This window comes from Excalfactoria chinensis, chromosome 6 (assembly GCF_039878825.1).
Source record: "Excalfactoria chinensis isolate bCotChi1 chromosome 6, bCotChi1.hap2, whole genome shotgun sequence".
Classification (NCBI taxonomy): Eukaryota; Metazoa; Chordata; class Aves; order Galliformes; family Phasianidae; genus Excalfactoria; species Excalfactoria chinensis.
Window position 1 is genome coordinate 26,278,187 of NC_092830.1, and position 22,440 is coordinate 26,300,626.

Here is a 22,440-nt window from a genome sequence, read left to right on the forward strand (position 1 = left end):
CGGGCAGCGCAAGATGGCAGGAGGCGGCGGGGGCGGCCGCGGGGGGCTGTGCTGAGCGGGGCTGTGCTGAGCGGGGCTGTGCTGAGCGGCCCCGACGGGACGCGGGGACACGGGGACGGAGCCCGCAGCCCCCATTGGGGCGGGGGCAGGGAGCGGCGGCGAGGCGACGTTCTTCCGACGGGAGGGGGCGGGGGGGGTCGGGCTCTTTTTTTTTTTCTTTTTTTTTTCTTTTTTTTTTTTTTTTTTTGCGTTTCCCTGCGCCGCGCTCCGCTCTCCAATAGGGCAGCGCAAAATGGCTGAGGGCTGACTCGCCCGGAACCGCACGCTCCGGCCCCGCTCCGCTCCGCGCGACCCCCGCCCGCTCGGCGCATTGTTCCGGGGCGGGGGGGGGGGTGTGGGGTGGGGGGAGCAGGGCGGCCCCGCTCGGAGCCCCTCCGGTCTCGGTGATTTTTTTTTTCGCCCCTCTCCGAAGAGGACGCGGCCCCCCCCGTGAGAACCCCGGCAGGTTGATTTGGGGCTCTCCCCTCCCTCCCTTTACGAAACCCATTTTCTTTTTCATTCCTATTTATGAACGGAGGCAGCGCCTGAATGGTTGGCCTGTCCTCCGCTCGGCTCTCCCATTCACCACCTCACAATTCCGAAGCAGCCGAGAGGGTTTTTTCCCCTCGTTTCGTTCCTCTCTTGTCTTTTTTTCCCCCCCTATTCTTTTATTTCTCTTATTATTGCTGCAATCCTTCGGTGCTGCCGAGTTGATTCGTGGGGCTTTGGGGTTTTTTTTTTTGTGTGTTTTTTTTTTTTTTTTTTTTCTACCGTCGTCATCGTCGCTGTTCTTTTTTTTTCCCATTTCCCCGGTCTTCCTCCTTTTCCCGTTTTGGATCTTAACCCTTTGATCTGTTTCCTTTAAAAGACTCCCGATTCCGAGCTCCCATCGCGGAGAAAGCCGGGATAAAGCCCGGAGGCAGCCCAGCCGCTCTGCTGTAGTCAGCTTTGGGGAGGGGGGGTGGGGGGGGAAGGCGGAGGAGGGACAGAAGTCCCTTTAAAATATTGAATGTCGGCGGCGAACCCAAGGAACGAAAAATCGAACCCGGAGCGCTGAATTTCGGAGCTTTATGTGGAACGCGGAGCCCGGCGCTGGATTTTGTATGGATTTCTTTCAACCTTCGGTAAGTTTCGATTCACCCTGTTTGCTGAAAGGGAGACCCGCTGCTGCCGGGGGCCGCTCAGGTTTTGGGGCTGTAAATCCTCCGATACGGCATTGCTGGGTCGTTGGGTTTGTTTTGTTGGCTTGTTGGGTTTGTTGTTTTTTTATTAACTGTTTGTGTTGCGTTTTTAACCTGACGCCACCGATACGGCCCCGTCCCCGGAGGCGTTTGGGGCCGGCTTGGATCGGGTCCTGGTCCCTGACCTGCTGGTCGGCACCCAGCCCGCGGTGGGAGCTTGGGGCTGGATGAGCTCTGGGGTCCCCCCGCAACCGAAGCCATTCTGTAGCTCGAGATTCCTCGAGTGCTGCCCCGTGGCTCCTCGTGCCCTCGGTTCTGAGCTCCGTGGGGCGGAGGGGCAGCCCGGCCGTTCACCCCAACACTTCCCATTGCAGGGCGACGCGACCCCAGTGCCCGTCCGTAGACCCAACTGAGACGTTTGGTGGGGAGAGCCGCCAGCGAGCGCCGGCAGCGATGGCCGAGAACTGGAAGAACTGTTTCGAGGAGGAGCTCATCTGCCCCATCTGCCTGCACGTCTTTGTGGAGCCCGTCCAGCTCCCCTGCAAGCACAACTTCTGCCGGGGCTGCATCGGTGAGGCGTGGGCCAAGGAGACGGGCTTGGTGCGCTGTCCGGAGTGCAACCAGGCGTACAACCAGAAACCCAACCTGGAGAAGAACCTGAAGCTCACCAACATCGTGGAGAAGTTCAACTCGCTCAACCTGGAGAAGCCTCCCTCCGTCTTGCACTGCGTCTTCTGCCGCCGGGGCCCTCCGCTGCCCGCCCAGAAGATCTGCTTGAGGTGCGAGGCCCCGTGCTGCCAGTCCCACGTCCAGACCCACCTGCAGCAGCCCTCCACGGCCCGTGGGCACCTCCTGGTGGAGGCGGACGATGTGCGGGCCTGGAGCTGCCCCCAGCACAACGCCTACCGCCTGTACCACTGCGAGGCCGAGCAGGTGGCCGTCTGCCAGTTCTGCTGCTACTACAGCGGGGCCCACCAGGGACACTCGGTGTGTGACGTGGAGATCCGGCGCAATGAGATCAGGGTGAGTCCGGTGTCCGCTGAGGCCTGTGAGTCGTCGTGATCATCTCCACCCAGTGGCGCGGCCGTGGGTGGGATGCGTGTCTTGGCGGTCGGTTGGCCACCGTACTTGAGATGGTGGTCCCTGTGCGAGATGTGGTGGTGGTCTCCACCCCGCTGAGCAGCCGTGGGTGGGTGCGTTTGGTGGTCATCAGCTGGCCACCGTACTCGAGGTCTGTCCACCGTGCTCCATAGGAGGTGCTGGGCTAGCGGTACTGAGCCCACCGTGCTGCGAGAGCACTGGGGAGAGCTCGAGGAGGTTCCCCACCATCGTAGAGGTTGTGTTGGGTAGGAGCTTCTTCGTGGTGGTTCTCAGCTGGGGATTCTCCCTCTGCCTCCTGGATCTGTGGCGTGCCGTATTTGTTTCCCAACAGGCTCGTGTTTGCGTAGCGCCTACCCAAAAGCCATCCTCCTTGCCAACACCGCGGCCTGTTGTTGTAGAGCTTTGCCAGTGCCCTCCGCAGCACTGGGGCAGCCAGGAGGAAGTCAGCAGGAGCAGACATGTTAGATCACGGCTTGGCCGGGTGTAGCGAGGGGGGGGGGACGAATTGCAAGGACGGGGCCTCCCATGGAGGTCTGCTGGGCCCTTGGTGTCCCCTTGGTGTGAGGTGGGGGTCCCGGTGCTGAGGAGGGGATGATTGGAGATTTCAGCCCTGCCGTGGCTCAGGGTCAGCTGGTGGCCGCTCGGTGACATGCATTGAAATTTGGTGGTGGGTGGTGTGTGTGTGTATGGGGGGGGGAGCCCTGAAATGCAGATCCAGGCGCACAGCCCCGGGATGACAAAGCCGCTGCGCGACAGGGACGTGGCCCTGGCCATTGTAAGGCTGATGAATGTCAGAGCCCGGCTCTTCCCACTGTCCTCCCCTTCCTCCCGTATGGCCGGCACCGGATGAGCTTCGTGTTAGGCATTCAGCAGAGATGTGGCTTCTTGCTCCGGGGGGCTCAGGGTTGGGTTTTGGCCAAATAGTGCTTTTTCTAATCAGGATAAAGGGGTGACAGGGGCCTGCCCCCAGTCCCTCCGGCAGCGGGAGGCGTTGGGTATGGGGAAAGTGAGTCGGCCGTGCCTGTGGCTGGGCCATCTGGCAGCGGCTTTCACCACGGCTCCACACCCTGAGGGGTAGCACACAGCCCTGCTGCCCCGCTGCCCCCCGCCCGCTTCGACCCTTCCGGAGGGCCCCGGCGCTCGTCCGACAAATAAATATTTAACAATGAATTGAATGGTGATTACTGTAAAATGGGGATGATTTCCTGTGTATTTTAATGTTGCCAAAATGAGTCACCATTTAGCAATAAAAAAAAAAAAAAAGAGTCATAAATAAAAATTGCAGTATAATTACTTTCCAATTGGACGGCCAGGCCTGTGGGGGGGGTGAGGAGGGAGGGGGGGCGGCTCCCAGCCTGAGCTCACAGGAAGGTTATTTTCCTCTCCAGGTTTTTTTGGGGAAAACCAGAGACCTCCGTGGAGGTGCCACACGCACTGGGAGGGGAAGGACCCAGGCAGGCTGATGGAGAAGGGCTGTTCTGTTTCTATTTATAGGGAATGGTTTTGGTCTCCCTCTGGCAGGGTGGGGGATCCACCCCGGCGGGCAGGGACGGGGACCCGGAGTGTTTTTCCAGGTCCTTTTCCAGGACTCTTTGATCTCATCGATCCCCGCTCTCTGCATTTTTCTGTTGCTGTGCCGTCGTTAGGGCTGGATGTTGGCGTTCCAAACGACCTGGCGCAAAGCAAGGCTGGATTTTGGCCCCGCTGTGAAATCTGAGGATGTGCGGCCGGGCAGTGAAGGGTTTGTGTCGTAGAGCTGCAGCCTTACGGCGTGACCTTGGCCAAATCCCTTAGAACCTCCATCACTGCGTTGTCTTAATTTCCCATCCCTGCAGTGGTCAGCCCGTCTCTTCTCACCGTTGGGTGCTCAGCCTTGAGCTGGGGATGGGGCAGTGGCAGGGTCCCCGCTATGGCTCCCTATTCTCATGGACCAAGAGTGTAGCTGTGTCAGCACTGTGTTGGGCCACGTGCGTGTCCCCATCCTGTGTGAGCTCAGCAGCGATGGCTGCCCATGTGCCAGTGTCAGCATGGGATTCCCAGCTGCTGGCTGGCTCCACACCATGGGCTGTGCTCCTGGAGCATCGCGCATCCCCACCAGCAAGTGGCCCTGAGAGATTTGTTCCACACATGCCCCTGGGAAGCTCCTAACTGAGAAGTGAGTCAAAGTTTGGAGGCTCAGAGTCTCATCCTCTGCACGGTGTCTGGAACATGGGTTACGGGTGTGGGATTGACCCAGTGGTGGAGGCGGCCCTGAGGGCTGGGAGGGTGCAGTGCCCTCTGCCGTCATTGTTCCCTGCAGCCCGCGTTGGGGGGCTTTGTGTCGGGCAGGTGGGGGCTTGGAGCTCCTTGGGGAGCAGAGCCAGTGCTTCCTGAGCTTGCACGGCACCCAGCATTGAGGACCCATAGAGCCCTGCCTCACAGCTGGGTGAACCCAAAGGTGCAAGTGTAAGGCAAGCAGTAAATAAAATATGTGGTTAATCTTGCTTTTGTGGGCGTATCAGCGCCTACCTCCCCTTCCCCCCCGTGAGATGTTTTCTCCTTTGTTTCCTGTTTTTGTAGTGCTTAGAGAGAGAAAAAAAAATAACAGGCTGACAACCCACCCTCTTTTTGTGCTTCTTGACGTGGTGTTTGTGTCGAGGTCTTGAAACAAAACAGCGTTTCCTTCCATCTTTACTGCTGGAGCCATTTACCTCCCAAACCAGGGCATGGGGGGACCTTCTCCTGGGCTGAAATCAGGAAGTTCCCCTGGTTGGAGGAGGACGCTCCCCGAGTATTGTTGTGTGCCAGGACGGCAGCACAGGTGGGAAGGCAGCAGCCAAAGAAGGACGTGTGAAAGGGGCTGAGCCGAGTGTTTGCTGGGTACTGCTGTGTTTGTCCCACTGTTGTGCGGGATCTGGTTGGTTGTACTGCTGCTGGAGAGGCTGCCAATGGAAGGGGTTGGCTGGGGGCTCCGCTCCTGCCTTGGTAACGCTTCAAGGCTCAGAGACAGCCTCCCCCTGACCTTCCTTCCTGCACCGTGTGGGAAGTCGGGAGAAAATCCCGCTGCCTTATAAAAACCCCTGCACGACTGAACCAAGAGGAGGCAGACGCGCTGTGACCTGTGGGAGGTGTGGGAGCCTTGGTGGTGTCTGGCTCTGACACCAGAGGCACCTGGCAGTGTGCGTGTCTCTTGTCCCATCCCCACGCTCCCTTCTGTGCCATGGGTGCAGAGGTGGCACCGAGCAAACCCTGGTGCTGGCAATGAGGGGTCGGCCCAACTGCAGGCTTGAGCTGCTGTAGGTCGATTTACTCCAGAACAGGTTTGGTGACTTGCTATGGGGTGGATTTTTATGGGCTCGCTTATTTTCCAGATGAGTTGTTTATGAGGAGCGTGGCATGCAGCCCACGGAGGCACTGTGAGTGCAAGGGCCCGAGTTCTCAGGTGTGAATTGAGTGCTGTGGGCTGCTGCCTGGCAGGCGCTCCCCAGAGCTCTCTGAACGTACCCGGTCCCCGTGGTAGGCCCTGCAGAATGGGGGCTCTGCAGGTCTTTGAGCTGGAACCAGCATTTGCCCCTCCTGAGGTCTGGATGCAGGGCCTTTTCCTGCTGAGCTTGAGCATTTCCCTTGTCTGTAGCCTGTCAAGTCCCCAGCAGTTGCTTGCTTTAGACCTGCAGCCACAAGTTGTCTGCACAGTCACCCAAGAAGTGACAGCGGAGGTGGGGGACGCGGGCATCCAGTGTCTGCGGTGGGAGGAAGGAGGTGAAGAGGAGGAGGAGGGACCGTGCCTGAGGATGTTCTCTTCCCACAGTGGAAAGTGCTGTGTGAATGGGTGCTGGTGAGGAGCGGGGTGGGAGGGGGGAAGAGGCAGCCATCTGTAGGGCTCGAGCCAGGGGTGCAGGGGTGGAGATGTGGGACTGGGGGCCTAGCTGGGGGTTTGATGGTTGAACTCGGTGATCTTAGAGGTCTTTTCCAATCTGAATGATTCTATGGTCCTTCTCATTCCTCAGCTTCCTGGGAGACAGGGAAAGCCAGGAACCTCCTCTTCCTCTCCCTTAGCTGTGGCAAAGCGCTGACTGTGAGCTGTCCCCAGAGCCATGGTGGTACCCAGGAGCCCATGCTGACGGCCCTTGCTCCTTCCCGAGTGGGGCAGAGCTCGAGGGGTTGGGAGGAGGAGGCAGATTTCCATGGCTCACAAAGGGCACAAGCGATCAGATCCGTGCAACTGCCCAAGAATAAAGAGGCTCTTACATTGCTGGCTGCCCTGACCTCTCCGCGCTCTGTTTGAGGGGACAGCGTGTGACCACACAGGGATTTCTCCGCTGTGCTTTGCAGGAAGGCAGCGGGCTTCAGGCCCCAGCTCTGCCTGCGCACTGCTGCATTTTTGCCTTTTTTTGCTGGTTACCTGGTCTGTTTGCTGGAAATCTTGGTATGCGCCGGAAGTTTTTCTTTCCTTATCCTTAATTTCTTAGAATTTACTTATTTATTTTTTAATCTGACCCTGAAACGGGGCTGAGAGCAGCGGTGCTTCCAGAGCAGGGACAAAAGTAACCAGGAAACACAGGGCAAGAGAGGAGGGATCGACACCGAAACAATGAAATAGCCAAGCAAGGGAAGGCTGAATGCTCAATAGCACAGGGCTTTGCAGAAATGCCTGGCTAGTGCAGTATTTTATAATCAGCTTCTGTGCTGGGCTGGCCTGCAACAGTAGTGTGATGGGGGAGGAATGCTTTGAATTAGCTGGATGCCAGGATTAATTCTGTCAGAATTCAAATGTACATGTATGTACAGATTTATAAATAAACACTTGGAGCTAGATGCTGCTTTGCCACGCAGGCTCTGGGGCAGAATCTGGTCTGGCCTTGCTTTTTTCTTGGGGGGAAAAGCTGAAATGCTGCAGATCTGCAGCAGTGGCTGGTGACTTTGTCAAGTTGCCGCGTTCATCGGCAGCCTGCAGGCTGGGGAGGTGCTGGCTTGTTGCAGGAAGGGGGTGGCTTGATGGAGCCAGAGCTTGGGTTTGTGTGGTGCGGTACCCAACTGAAGCTGCATTTGCTGGTAGGGAAGATGGGGCAGATGGCTATGGGGAGCTGTGGGGTTTGTGGGACGTGGGCAAGGGTTGTCCTCCCCTTATCCTTCATCCATAGGAGGAGGTCTGGTAGGGGTACCCAGCCCTTCTCTGTCAAGGAGGGCTGAATGCACTGTGTTTGGGAACAGGAGGAGATGCCTGCTCCCAAGCATGGAGGGCTGGGTGGTTGTTTGCAAGCACGAGATGCTGGATGCACGCGAGAGATGTTACATCTGTCCTCCAGATGAACTCCAGGAAGAGGTTCCCAGTGCTGGATCCTTCCTGATAAGGGCAGCTCTGGTCCCTTCTCACCAGGGGACCATGCCTGCCTGCTCTCTGCCTTGTGATGTGCCTGTGGTGGTGACAGGAGCGAAGTCTCTGTCTCAGAGCAGCACCCCGCTGTTCTGGAGCCGTGGCTCCTGCGCACCACACTCTCAAAATGCTCCGTTTGCTGGTCCGGTGCACCACAACTGCCAGAAAATACATAAATTAGCACCAAGTGATTTAATTCCTCTGCCATTCCTCCCCATCTCCATGCTCTCTCTCTCCCAGTACCTCTCCTGTCTCAGCTCCCTGCTCTGTGCCTGCTCCAGGGGGGGAGGCTCCAGCACGGGTTGCAAACAAGTGAGCTGCGGATGGCTCCAGATGAGGCGGTTGGCAGGGAGTGACGTTCCGGATGGCTGTGTCTCTCTGAAATATGAGTACACGCTGTCAGGCCAGCCGGCTGCAGGACGCGGCGCTGGGTTGCTTCTCTCCCCCCTCCCTATTACACTGCATCCCCCCAGTCCTGCTCTCCTGCTGGGTGACCCGGGAGCTCCATCCCAGTGCTGGAGCCCTGTATCCTGATGGAGAGGCAGCTTCCCGGCTGTACAGCAGCTTCAGCTGGTTATTGTGTGGCTCCAAGTCTCTGACCCCCACAGCCCCGCTGTTGCTCCCAGTGCAGGAGCTGAGCTCTGGGCTTTGGTGCTGGGTCACACACAGACCAGTATTGATTGTGCTGGGGGTGGGCTGGGTTTTTGTGCTGCAGGCTCTTGGGTTTTTGCTTTTGGATGTGCTGGGGGTGGGGGAGCCGGTGGCTTGAAGGGGCTTTCCTATGTGCACTGCCATGTCCTTGAGCTCCGTACCCTCCTGCTGGAGGGGGCTGCGTCCCTTTCCCCACCCGTCCCTTTCCCCACCCGTATCTGCCAGCTGCTGGGTGGGAGCAGGCTTTCCCTGCAGGTGAAGCTCCTCTGCACTCAGACAAAGGGATGGGGGTGTGGGTGCCTCCCTTTGTTCTCTGTCCTGGTACACCCAGCTCCACCGGCAGAAGCCCCTCCATGCATGGCTCTTGGGTGGGTGGAGTGGAAGAAATATGCCATGAGGTCCCCTGTCCTGTGCTGTCCCTCTGGTCCCTCCCTCCCTCCGTGCTGTCAGGTCCTGTGATGGTGGGGGTGGCTGGATTTGGGGGGGATTACTGCAGCATTCCTGCACTGTGTTGCTGGGTGCCTGTCAAAGAGGGACTTGGTGTGGGGTAGGGGCAGGATCTGCCCCAGGATAGAATGGGGACACCTTTTGTGGCTGTGTTCTGTTCCTGTCTCAGCCTGCTGGGGCGTCCAGGCAGGGGACTGGAGGTGATGTCCTGTGCATCCTGCAAACACCTCCCCACTCCAAACCTATTGTTCATCAAGGCTGTGAGTCCAACGAGCAAAACTAGGGCCAGTCCTTGAGCCCAGGCTTTCGTAGCCCTTTGATGGGATGGAAATTGCCCCCACTCACAGCCCAGAGCACATGAACAGCCTCCAGGATCTTGCTGGGCAGGGACCCCACGGGCTGCCCCCACCCCAGTGGTTCTGCCCTTGGTCCTCTCTGAGGTCTGCTTGTGGCTCCTGATAGCTGTCAGCACATGTAGCGCTGATCACTCTTTATTGAGGTGCTTTTGCAGTCATCTAATAAATAACACCAGGCGACAAGCAAAAGCAAAACCATCATCTGCATGTTCAAGCTGGAGCTTCCTTGGGAAACATTCCTCCTTCCTGAAACACAAGGCTGAGCTTTGCTGTAGGGAGCAACGAGAAGCATCTGAGCAGACAACCTTCATGCTGCCCGCAGTCATGTGTCATCGCAGCACAGGAATTTGAGGAAAGCATTGTGCTTCCCTTGGAGCTGGGACTGGGAGCTGGAGGACGTGGGGTGGTGGGAGCCCATGGGGTGTGGACCCCGAGCTGTAGCGTGCAGGTAAGGAGAAGCTGTCATGGGCCCCAAGCAGCACGTGGGACGTGGGTTTTCTGGTGGGCACAAGCTCTTGGGGCTGGACCTGCCCTTCTAGAAAATGGCAGCACGGCCCCTGCTGGAAATGGCTCCTCTGGCCGCACACTGTGCACTGCCCATCCTGCATGGCTCTGGCACATCCCTTAACCTTCTTGCTCAGCTGCATCCCCTTTAAAAGAGGATAATGAAAGTGAAAGAGGGAAGCGGCGGGTGCTGGAGGCACCTTGGCCTGCCAGACTTGATAAAGTGCTGCTGATGTGCTGGGGACACAAGGAGCCAGGCTTTGAGTCTGCGGATCAAATGCCAGATCCGTCTGCCCTCAGATTTCCTCAGGGCTGCTCTGCTTTGCCCAGCTCCGCAGCGCCTGCATGGAGAGAGGGCAGCCAGCAAAATCCCTCTTGTTTAGGGTTGGAGGCTGAGCTTCACATGTGGCTCGTGCAGGCTGGTGGCACCAGTGGGGGAGCAGAGCGGGTCCTTGCTCCTGGGAAGGATGGTGTTGGCCGGGTCGGAGCTGCTGGGCTCTCATCCCCCATCAGATCTGGAAGATAGATGACACCTTGGGGACCAGAGATCGATAATGTCAGAGGCTGGCCCGTAATCAGGCAAGATTAAAAACCAATGACAGGCGTCCTCCCAGGAGCAGCAGTCAGCATGTTGAAGTAGCATGGTGGGGGCTGCATCCAAGCCCCCTCCCCAGCAATGCCTCTGACATGGAGCAGGTCCCCTGCAGCACCCCATCCCTTATCCCCATGATTTGGGCACATGGGGAAGAGAAAAGCAAGCCAGCGTGGGGCTGGTGTGTGGAGCTGTTAGGTTCTGGGATGGATGGGGGCTGCAAGGAAAGGGGTGGCAAGGCTGCATGGTGACACCGCGGGGCTGTGGGTACCGCCATGAAGAGATGCTTGGCTTTGAGGATGGGATCAGAGAGAGGAATTTGGAAGTGCTGATGGCAAGTGACTTTGCTTGAATCTGTTGATTTTACCTGCTTTTGTTTATTAACCAAGGCCAGATGCACATGGGTAACGATGGGCAGTCAGGGCACATGGTGACATTTTGAGGTTTGGGGGTCACCTTTCCCATGTGGGCAGCGGCCCACCACAGTGGAGGAGGTTGAATTCATTTATTTGTAAGAGCAGATTGCTATAAACTCCTGCCCCTTCTTCCTGTGCGTCCTTCAATGGGTGTGCAATCATTTGCCATACTCAGGCTCGAAAATAGGATGTTTCTATTCCTTCCCAAAGTCAAGGGCAATGAAAAGGATAAGGGGCCATGCTGCCCTGCACTCTGGGAGCTGGAGGTGCCGGCTGCCTTTGCCCTGGGCACCTCTTCCCCTTCCTCTGACTCCCCGCCAGGAAGCCTGGTGCTGTGAAGTGATGCCTGCTGACACCGTGCTGTGCCGGGGGCAAAACAGGGAGTTCAGGGAGCTGGGGAGTGGGCTGTGTGCTGCAGGAGCAGGGGGCTTGCCACTCCTTGGGCTGCCCCAGGGCTCCATGCATCTCTTTGGTTACAGTCATGTCATGAGCTGAGCATGCAGGGCTCAGCAGCTGGCTGGGTGGGAACTATGGGTCCCAGTGTGCTCCCCAAGGGGACTGTGGGGCTGTGGGATGTGTGGTCCCCTCTGGTCTGGCATCGCTGTGTTGTGGAGCCCAGGTCCCTGCCTTCTGCTCCAGACTGGATACAAGGATCAGTCTTTTGCAGTAAGGATGGTGAGGCACTGGCACAGGTTGCCCAGAGTGGGGGTGGCTGCCTTGACCCTGGAGACACCCAAGGTCAGGCTGGAGGGTCTCTTGAGCACCCGATGGGAGCTGTAGGTGTTCCTGTTCAGTGTAGGGGGCTGGATGGCCTTCACAGGTCCCTTCCAGCTCAAACGATTCTGTGCTTCTCTGCTCCGCCAGCCCGCAGCTCGGCCCTTCTGTGTCACCGAGCCGGGGAGGGGATTCGGTCCTATTCTTACTCATTTGCAATGTAAATATTTTGATCCCGAGGACGTTGCTGGGAGCTGGGTGTCACGTCGAGGAGCGTGATTCATTCATGCTGCCGCCGCTCGGAGCACAATGAGGCGGCGCTGGGACTGATCCCGTGGATTTCCTGCGAGCGCGGCTGGCGGGGAGATGGGACGTCACGTTTGGCTGAGCCCTTTTTGCTCCATCCCTGCGAGCCACGAGGGCTGTGCCCTGCCCAGGCCTTGCCACCTCCCATGGCCGCAGGCTTTGCGCTTGGTCCAGCGCTTTCCTCACGGGGGCTCTGCTCCCTGCGCTGGGATGACGGCAGGGCACGAGGGCAGGCGGTACCGAGCTGATCCCTGCATCCCTTGCACGTCTCCATCGCGTGCGGTGAGTGCTGCCCCGTCCCCGCTCGCAGCCAGGTGTGGCTCTGGGTTCGTTCTGGCACCCTGCGTTAGTCCGTGTTTGTTCACGCCGCATTTTTCTTTCAGCTGGCTTGTTTGGACACGCACTGGTACATTCACGGCACTCAGGCGGTAACGTGAGGCTCTTTCCCATTAGGAAAGGGGCCAGGATTTGGGGGGCTGGGAGGGCGTTTTAAGCAGTAGTTTCTGAGATATTTCCTCCCGCTGCCACACCCTGCGTGAAAGAGCAATATCCGCGGCTTCAGCTGCTATCGCCCGGCTCCGAATGTCTCTCTTTTAATATAGATTGGTATCATTTTGCATTTTAAAGTAAAAACACGCTGCAAGCTGCAGACAGCTGTCGGTTGGCAGCTTTGTTTGAACATCTGGTGTTGCTGGGCTGCTGTTCAGCACGCTCTGACTACGGGATTCATAAAGATTAGAATCCGGGCGCTCGGATTCTCAACAGCCGCTGCCTCGCAAAGACGGGGCGGGGGAGAATGGCTGCCCCAATGGCTTCCCTGCGGGGTGGCAGCGTGGGGGTCTCTGGTTTGTCGTGCTGTGATGCTCAGCCCATGGAGCCCAGCAGTGGGGTGTTGCACAGGTGCCTGTGTTTGGACACGTCATTTCCAGGAGAAATGGAGACCTTGAGTCAGTTGCTGGGATCACCACGGCCGTACGCCTGGTCCATCCCCGTGCTCTCCAGTGGGCACCTCACAGCACTAAGCTGCCTTTCAGCCCCCAACAGGTTCTGTAGATCTTGTTAGTTGATCTGCATTTTTGCAGAGCTCTCCGGACGCGGCCCGTCGGTGCGTTAAGTCACCTTGACTTGCCGTAAGGCGGTGACTCCCAAGTCACTTTCAGGCTCCGTTTCTCAGTCGGAGGTGCACAAAAGAAATAAGTGCCCTCTTATCTTTATTAGAAAAGAAAAAACAAAAAGCTGCCTGGAGAAACGTAGCTGTGCTCTGGTTGGTGTGAGCCACTAACCGAGGTGCACGTAAACCCGTTCTGCCCTTGTTGGTGTTGATTTAACTTACCAGTACAAATTAGAATAGCCTTGAGCAGCTGGAAGTTTAACTGCATGGGTTAGCAGGAAGAAAGTCACTGCCTTGGAATGAAAGTGGGGATTTCTCTCCCGTGCTGCCCTGAGCCCAGAGAGGAGCTCTGTGCCATGGGCACAGCCAGGCTCCTCAGTTCCAGGACCCCAAACTGGGCTGTGATGGGGCACATGGCCATGGGTTGTCACCTCCATGCTAATGGATGATGGCAGGGCACATGGCCGTGGGTTGTCACCTCTGCGCCGGTGGACAGTGATGGGGCATGTGGCTGTGGGTTACCTTCTTTGCACTGATAGACATCCCTGCAGCTGGGACATGGGAGCCACCAGTCACCTGGGTAGCAGTGCAGGTGGTACCTGGGTGCCCTCAGTCTGGGTCCGAGTCATTGATTGGTCTCAGGGAGCAGGGTCAGCCCCTACCCACCTCACTGAGCTGTGGGGCAAGAGGAGGGCCAGGGGCTGAGGGCTCAGACCTTGCAGGCTCATGAGAGGCAGCTCAGCCTTCAGCAGAAGGGAGGGAGAGGCTGGCTGCATTTCAGCCCTGCGGGGAGAACACTCTGAGATCACACAGGCCAGCTGGATCTTGAATCTGAGATGTTTGTTTGGAAGAGGGAGTGTGGGTTTCTCAATTGTACAGGGGCTGCAGATGGGGGTAGGCTGGCTGCCGGGCGATGGGAGTGGGTCTGCATGGGATGGTAGCATTGGAAGGCAAAGGCATCAAGCCAGGACAGCCTGAGACAGTGCTGGGCTGCAACACACAGCAGCTTGGAGGGTGTTGTGATCCACTGGGGGTGAGCGGGACGGCAGCGGATGAAGGCAGGACTGGGGGTGCTGCCAAAGCCTGTTAGTTTCTTCATGGGGATTATGGAAGGAACAACTCATGGATGATACAGAGCAGAAGCGTGATAGAGGGCTGGTGTGAGGGGCAGGGCTTTGTGATATGACCAAGTTACAGCCTCCTGTTGGGGCTGCCTCTATGAAACAAGAGACTGAAGAGGGAGAAAAGAAGGTTAGGGCCCCCACAGCCTGACACCAGGGAAGTGTCACCTGGCTCCCTGCTGGTGTGGCTGGACAGAAGGCAGAGCCCCAAATAATCCCTGCAGCAGGAGGAAGCAGGGGCTGTGGAGGCAAATGGATGGCCTCCAGGTCCTTCTGAAGGTCGCTGCTGGACTGAGAATAGGTCCCTGTTTCCTGGCCTCCAGTATCCTGCTGCCAGCCTCTGCCGTGCAAGGCCTCCTGGTTTCCCCCTGCTCACAAACTTTTCCTTGCTGCAGCTATAAACAGGGGGAAGGGCATCCTGCAGGACGGGTTCAGTCCCAGGGCCATGGACACCAGCATGTCCCCACAACTGCAAGTTGTGGCTGGGGGGTGTGCCTGGCTGCAGCCCCTGTTGGAGTGGGCCTGGGGTGCTGGGGTGATTACAAGAGATAGGAATTGGGGTTCTGTCCTGTGTTTTCTCCTCCTGGAGTGCTCAGTTCCTTGCAAGGAGGTGGGATGGGATTGCCTGGTGTGAGCATAGGGCTCTCTGGTGCTCCCAGCTCTGGATATCCCATGCAGTTCCTCTGCCCTACCAGGGATCAAGCAGCCCCAGTTCTGCGCAGGGAGCAGCAGAAGAAAAGCAAAACCCCACACTCAGGGCAGCGGGGGAGACCTGGTGCTCCATCCTGACCTCCCCCCCCCGCCCCACTTACTGTAAATATGTGCAAGATGAAACCCCAGCAGCAAACATTTCCTTCCTGTCTCTGTAAGGCAATCAGCTCCTGACGGTGCTGCGGGCCTTTGCAAGAGCCGCGTGTGCCTGGCTGGTCAGCATGAGACCCCCGGGGTCTGTAGAGTTCCCCGATCTGGGGGAGCACCCTCTGCCCTGCGTTGGGTTTGAGGGATCTCCTTTGTTTGGGGTACGTGTGGGCTCTGCCCATGATGCTGCAGTGCCAGGGGACATCCTCAGGATGGACCAGAATAGCTCTGCATGTGGGTTTTTCTTTGAAAATCAGTCAGTGGGTGTGAGGCCGGGCAACTGTGTGTGTGTGCATCCCTCCCTGCCGCCAGCTTTTTGCACATTAGCATTCAGCAGCGCGACCTCAGGCCCAGCTCCAGCCCCGCGGAGCTCCATGCTGGGATGCTCCTCAATGGGTGCCCTTGATGCAGGTCCTGCACTCTGCTGCAGGTGTCTGGAGCCATTCCCAAGAAAAGCATCTGCTCTCCGCCGCTCCTCTGCTCCCGTCCCACCTTCCTCCTCCTCCTCCTCACCCCTCCTGCCCCGCTCCCTCCATCCCGTCCTTCCGGTGGCAGTGCACAATGTCCCCATTCAGGCAGTGGCTGCGCTTTGGTGGTGAGGGGACAGTGCGGGGCTGTGGGAGAAGGACGTAGGGAGCGACGTGCCTGGCCCCAGCCAGATGCAGGGCTCCTGCTCCCTCCTATACCCCAACCTCCACAGATATGGGGCTTTAGAAGTATTCCTTACAGCCATGGTTGGGGCCTGGAGCCATGCGGTGACCCTGCATCATTGGAGATGTCACCATGACACAAGCTCTGCCCCGGCCTTTATTTCTTGCTGCACCGTTGTTGATTCTGCTCTTGGGTCTCAGCTGTTTTTGCTGTTTGTTTGGTTTTTTTTTCCGTGAGAAAGGGCTGAGATCCCATTTAATTGTATCAGAACAAGCTGGCATCCAGCGGCCAGCACTGCCTCACTTGGAACCCACTGGGTTGGGGTGGAACTGCCCAACCACAGATTAATACATTAATTCATTTGTCACATTAGTTCACATCTGTCGACGCTGAAATACGATATTCCTCCATGCTGGGGAACTCCATTTATAACTGTGTTTGGAGATAACATATTTGTGATTGAGGAAGGCCAGTCCTCATGGGGTCTGAGGAGCTCCTCAGAACCTATAGCCGGAGGGCCCTGGCACCTTCTGTGCCTCGGAACATGAATTGGAGCTGCTCAGAGCCTGGGAAGGGCTTGTGTGGGGAGAATGCGCACGGAGAGCTGCAGCCATCCCAGCACTGGGGTCATGCGTGAAATGTGAGAAATTACCCTGAGAAATTTTGATCCTGGAGGAGGAGGAGTTCATGACTTCAGAAATACCAGATTTGGGAGGGGATGGAAGGGAAAGGGATATATTTTCCTTTTCAAAATACTGAAGGAATTTGGCCTGTGCTACAGAGACAATGAGATTTCACCTCTCAGTGCCAAAAGGGCAGTTTTTACCCGCGTGTCCTGGTCGGGTTTCAGTGGCTGTGGGTGGGAAACTCCCAATCCCAGGCATGGATGGGATGGAGCTGACAGTGCGCACCCGGTGCTGCTCGGTCCATCAATCCCTGCAGCATCGTCACATCCTGGGGCTGGTGGTGTCCCCATGGCCACGTCCATGTGTGTGTCTACACAGTGTGGGCGCACACATGGGTGTTGTGGCACACAGCTGTGAGCAGGAGGATGGGTGTCTTTTAGCTCCTCATTATTAGTAGCAGTGAGAGCTGCTTTTGGGGCAATGGCTGTGCCATGTGGCCAGGGTGGAGGTGCCCCAGCTCTTAAGGAAAACAACAGGATGGAGGAGGCTTCCAGTTCCTGCTCCGAGCAGAGTTGGAGGTGACAGCCTTTCCCCACAACGCAATTAATCCCGGCAGCGCTTCTGCCGCCCTCCCCCTCCCACCTCGTCCAGGAATTAATTACTTGATTATAAATCCCCAAGTGGCAGTTTATAATAGCAATAATCCCCTCGAAACTCATCTTTGCTGCCGCTTTCTGCCCATCTCACCCCCACCGCCTGAGCCCTTCTGTGCTGGGGGTCAGGATCCTTCATGGGGCCGGAGCTCACCCCGATGGCGTTCTGTCCCAGTTCTTTGGTGCTCGCTGGGGCCCAGCCCCGGGGTAATGCAGCTCGGTGCCTCCTCTCTCTGTCCCTCCTGATTACGCTGACACTGGCTCTGAGGCTTATCACAGCAGCAGGGATGGGAGAAAGGATGTGGCGTGGCGTGGGGTGTGCGGGAGGGATGAGGATGGCTCACGGCAGACACTGGGGGTGGGTGATGGGCATCCAAGTGGTACTTCCATAACAGATTAATCCTTCCATGTGTCCCCCCAAGGCTTGGCTGGGACCAAACCAAGTGGTGAAATGGTAGTCATGGGGCTACCTCTAAGGTTCCCAGCCCTTTGAGCTTCATGTGGTCATGCTGGGGTGAGAGCCCAGGACGAGCTCAGCTTTGCTCTGGGATGATCCCAGAGCTCAGCTCTAACAGCTGCTCCTCTCTTCTTCCCCTGCAGAAGATGCTGATGAAGCAGCAGGACCGCCTGGAGGAGCGGGAGCAGGACATTGAGGAGCAGCTCTACAAGCTGGAGTCTGACAAGCGGCTGGTGGAGGTAACAGGGCCAGCACCAAGGCCTGCACCCTCGTGGGACTAGAGTGGGCAGTAGGATGGGGATGGGGAAGGATCTGGGTGTCCTGCAGTGTCACAGAGGTTTGGGGCTGCCAAGGGGCTGACTCTGCTGCCATCCCCCAGGAGAAGGTGAGTCAGCTGAAGGATGAAGTGCGCCTGCAGTATGAGAAGATGCACCAGATCTTGGACGAAGACCTGCGGAAGACCATGGAGATCTTGGACAAGGCCCAGGCCAAGTTCTGCAATGAGAACGCAGCCCAGGTCCTGCATCTGAACGAACGCATGCAGGAGGCCAAGAAGCTCCTCAGCTCGGTCCAGGTCATGTTTGACAAAACTGAGGATATCAATTTCATGAAGGTGAGAACCCTCTGTCGGGGTGGGAGGTGGCCACAGGCCTGGTTCATCAGTGGGGAGGCCTGGCTCACAATGAGGGGTTAGAGACACTGGTCCGGTGGAGCAGCCAGCATTTCTAGTGTGTTCAGTGGTGCCCAGTAGGATTGGTGCAAAGAGGGGACAAAGGGATTTGGGACTCCATGCCCCTCCTGGGCCCTGCCAAATTTGTGGCTCACCCAGATGGGGAGAGCGGTAGGATGCCCAGGGACCAGGTGGCTCTGCCTGGCCCCCTGCTGGCTCTGGTGCATCCACCAGGAGTGTGGGATGACCCAGGAGCACTGTGGGCCAGCGCATCTTGCATCCATGGGATGTAGAGTCTTCCTCTTGCCCTGGTCACAGACACCCAGGCACTGCGTCTCCTCCGGGGGGGACACAGAAGGTGACATCAATAGGGAGGTGGATGCTGGGATGAGGACTGTCCTCGCTGACCAGGGCTTCTCCTTCTCTTCCTAGAACACCAAGTCTGTGAAAATCCTAATGGACAGGTGAGTGCAGCGAGCGCGTTTGGAGGAGGCTGTTGTGAGGCACAGCAGCATGACCTACAGGGGCAGAGCGGGACTGGGGATGCTGCAGGGCCTCTGTTTGCCTCTCTATCTCCAGAGTGAGCTGAGCTGGCAGTGTTGGGAAGGATCCCGGGGGTAACAGATGGGAGCAGCTCCCGGGGAAGAAATTCAGCCCCAGAGGGGTTGGGGAAAGGAGCCTGGCAGGGGGAAAGTGGACTCAGCCCCATGTGCGTTTTGTCCCTCACCTTTCCTCTCTGCCCCTGTCTTAACAGGACCCAGAACTGTACTGGTGGCAGCCTGCCCCCACCCAAAATTGGCCACCTCAACTCCAAGCTCTTCCTGAATGAGATTGCCAAGAAGGAGAAGCAGCTCAGGAAGCTGCTGGAAGGTGAGTGAGGTGGGAGCAGTGGGGGAAGAGGGCTTGTTTGCTTCCCGCATCTAGTACTGGGCATCCTGCAGGTCCCAGCATGAGAAGGTAGGGAGGGCTGTAGGGTTGCAGGTACCCTCTGTGGTCCAGATTAGAACGTGGAGGTGCTGCGAAGGCACTCTGTGGCTTGTGGGATGGATGCATGCTGAGGCAATGCCTTGATTTGTGGGTCTGGAGCCATCGGGACGGCAACCTGATGTGGTCCCGCTTTCTTGTTCCCCCCACAGGTCCCCTGAGCACCCCCGTCCCCTTCCTGCAGAGCATCCCCATGTACCCCTGCACCGTCAGCAACTCCGGTGCGGAGAAGCGCAAGCACTCCACCGCCTTCCCCGAGGGCAGCTTCCTCGAGCCATCGTCCGGGACTGTGGCCAGCCAGTACATGAGCCAGGGCGCGTCGGCCGGCGAGGGGCAGTCCGCACAAGCCATGGTGCCTTGTAGCTCCACACAGCACATTGTAGGACTTCCCAGCGGCCCGCAGCCGGTGCACTCGGGCTCCGTCTTCAACCCATCTCACTACCCCAACACCACGTCATCTCAGCAGTCCGTGCTCTCGCAGTACGGCGGGCGCAAAATCCTTGTCTGCTCGGTGGACAACTGTTACTGTTCCTCGGTGTCCAACCACAGCGGGCATCAGCCCTACCCGCGCTCGGGGCACTTCCCCTGGACAGTCTCCTCACAGGAGTACTCCCACCCGCTGCCACCCGCGCCCGCCGTGCCCCAGTCGCTGCCGGGACTTGCCGTGCGGGATTGGATTGACGCGTCCCAGCAGCACGGCCGGCAGGATTTCTATAGGGTGTACGGCCAGCCCTCGGCCAAACACTACGTCACCAGTTAACCCGGCGGACGACGCGTCGGAGAGAGGAGTTGTGCTTCGTTTGGACTTTTTGTTGGTTTTCTTTTCTTTCAAATCAAACCCAGCGTCCTTCTGCCTCGCGCCCCTCCAGGATTTTGGGGAGGGTTCGTCTTTCATCTCCTTTCTATTTTCATTTTTCAATGAAATAACGATGCTTATTTCCTTGCGATTCTTTTTAATTTAATTTCGGAATTGTCCCTCCTGCCCCTTGCTGGAAGAGATGAGGGGGGAGTTATGGAGAAGCAGTGGATGGGGATCTGTTGGGCGCGCTGCCCTCGCTCGCTGCCGGCACCTCCGAAGGGACAATGGCACCTTCTCTGCTCCCACTTCTCTCACTTACCCTTTCAGTTTGGTTCAGTTTCCCGCTTTTCCAGACCCTTCTTTTTCCCTTTTTAAAATGAAAGGAAAAAAAAACAAAAAACCTCAAAAAAAAAAAAAAAAAACAAAAAAAAAAAGGCTATCATTGATTCAGTATGAAATGATACGTGTAGGTTTGGGGTTTGTTACTTTTATTTCTTTTTAAAGGCTGGTTTTGTTCGTGTTAAAGGCCACCACCTCTCACACGTCTCTGCGTTGGTTGGTTTTGGTTTGGTTTGTTTTCTCCTCCCTCCCCCCTCCTTCTTTCAGAGATTTGTAAATACACAATGGCAGGAAATTTAATGCACAAAAAAAAAAGGAAAAAAAGAAAAAAGAAAAAAAAAAAAGGAAAAAAAAAAAAAGGGAAAAGAAACTTTAAAAAACAAAAAAACCCGACCCAAACCCACGGATAAATAATAAGAATTAAAACCAACAACAAACTGTTCTAGTTTTCAGGAGGGGAAGTGATGCCAAACGCACCCCCCCCCCCCTCCGCGTATCGCTGATGCAACTTCCTGTAACAAGCACTTTGTATAAAAAAAAAGTGGACTTCCTGCTCTAAGGCACAGGTATTTATTCTGTAACCGATTTTAGAACACACACACGCACACACACACACACACACAAATATTCAAATAAATGTGATCACTTAGTGCAACCGCCTCGCTCTGCTGCGCTCTGCCCGCTGCGGCTCCGCGGGGCTCTGGGTTCTGGGGTGTTGGGATGAGAGCCCCCGAGCCAGCCCAGAACCCAACGTGCCCTATAGGGTTGGGTTCATCTCCCTGGGGGATGCTGGAGGGGTGACCCTCCCAGCCCAAGGATGTGAGTCAGGCGCAGGGCCGCGTCCTGCCCGCCGCCTCTGGAACAATCCCCATTGTGGCGGCGCAGGGATGAGGATGGGGATGGTGGCTTTGCTGCCTGCGGCAGGATTGGGCATGGCACGGCCTCAGCCCTGCGGGAAGGATGAGGAAATGGTGTCGTGTGGGGCTGAGCTGCTCTTCCAGGGGATTGGAGGCTGGTGGAAGGGAAAGGAAACCAATGGGGCCGATCCAGGGGAATACTGGGGCAATGTAGAGGAATGGAAGCTAACAGAGGGGAATGGAAGCCAATGGGGTCGGTCCAGAGGAAAAGGAATAGCAGCCTCTATTGGGGCAATAGAGGGGAATGGAGGCCAGCAGAGGGGAATGGAGGCCAATGAGGCCAATCCAGGGGAAAACTGGGGAAATAAAAGGGGATTGGAGTCCAACAGAGGGGAATAGAGTCCAAAAGAGGGAGATGGAGGCCAGTGGGGCTAATCGGGGGGTAAACTGGTACGATAGAGGGGAAAGAAGGCCAGTGGGGCCAGTAGAGGGAAACGGAGGCCAGCAGAGGGGAATGGAGGTCAGCAGGGCCAATGGAGGGGAATGGAGGCCACTGCGGCCAATGGAGTGGAATGGAGGCCAAGGGGCCCATCCAGGGAAAAATGGGTCTTTCTGGAGGCGTTCAGGGATTTCTGTCATTTTTTTCCAGGTTGGGTTTCTCTGCATTTTTTTCTTCACTCTCCCAGCTGTCCTCATCCTCCTCCTCTGCGCAGCTGCGGGCATTAAGGCACCTGTTGCCTACAGAAGGGGCTCTGGGACATGTTCCCACCTGTCCCCGTGCCTCATTGGAGCTCCAAACACAATGCTGAGCCCCGGTACAAACCCCCAGCTACTGACAAGACCCCAGCACTGGAACTGCTTGATGGCACGTGGGGACGTGGTGGCCTCGTGGTGGCAGCGGGACCAAGGGGGTAAGCACAGTGCTGTGGGGTTCTGCTGGTGAATGGCTCCATCTGAGGGGGAGAGGAGGAGGGGGCGAGCAGGGGCCATCCATAAACAGCTTGAGTTGTGAATGGAAGGAGATGGATTGGGAGCTGGGTGAAAACTTGTCACACGGCAGAAAGAAAAATGAGCAGCTGGGCCGAACCAAATTGGTGTCTGATGAAGGACATGGGGCCGGGTGGAAAAAGGATCCCGGGGCTGGGGGAGGCTGATGGGGAACAGCTGGGGCCGGGCACACACATCTGGTGGAGTGGTGAGGGGAGAGGTGGCACCGACACTCGGGTTGTCCCCTGTCTGTTGGCACATCATGGGGTCAGTGCTTCATTTCCAGCTCAGCGCCAGGAAGGGTGCAGCTCTGGGGCTGTGGCAGCAATGGGGCCAGGTCCCCACCCACGCTTCCTCCAGCTTTAGGGACATACCCCACTGGGGCTCCACCATGTCAATGGGTCCCCAGGTGGAGGAGCCTCCTCCACCATTTGCATACACCTAAATGACAATCAGCATAATGAGAGTAAATGCAAACTGAGCTCCCAGTTTGCCACCAACTTCTTTTTTTAACCTTGAAAAGGATTTCAGCACAACGGTGCTCTGGCACCTGCACTCCAGTGGGTTGGGGACCCCAGACCCAGCCCAGGTGCAGCAGTCAATGCCATCAGATAGAAACCCCTCATGGAAGGACAGGTGCCACCATGCCACAGTGTGGCTTCCAGGA

General features: G+C 57.2%; 1 protein-coding gene across 1 annotated transcript; it reads left to right on the forward strand.

Moving 5' to 3' along the window:
- Positions 1-356: 356 nt before the first annotated feature.
- On the forward strand, positions 357-20,582 carry TRIM8 (tripartite motif containing 8). Its single transcript, XM_072340584.1, has 7 exons — positions 357-1,163; positions 1,595-2,243; positions 17,281-17,376; positions 17,517-17,750; positions 18,240-18,271; positions 18,562-18,677; positions 18,944-20,582. The coding sequence occupies exons 2-7, from the start codon at positions 1,674-1,676 to the stop codon at positions 19,549-19,551; spliced, it is 1,656 nt and encodes a 551-aa protein (XP_072196685.1). The 5' UTR covers positions 357-1,163; positions 1,595-1,673; the 3' UTR covers positions 19,552-20,582.
- Positions 20,583-22,440: the final 1,858 nt, after the last annotated feature.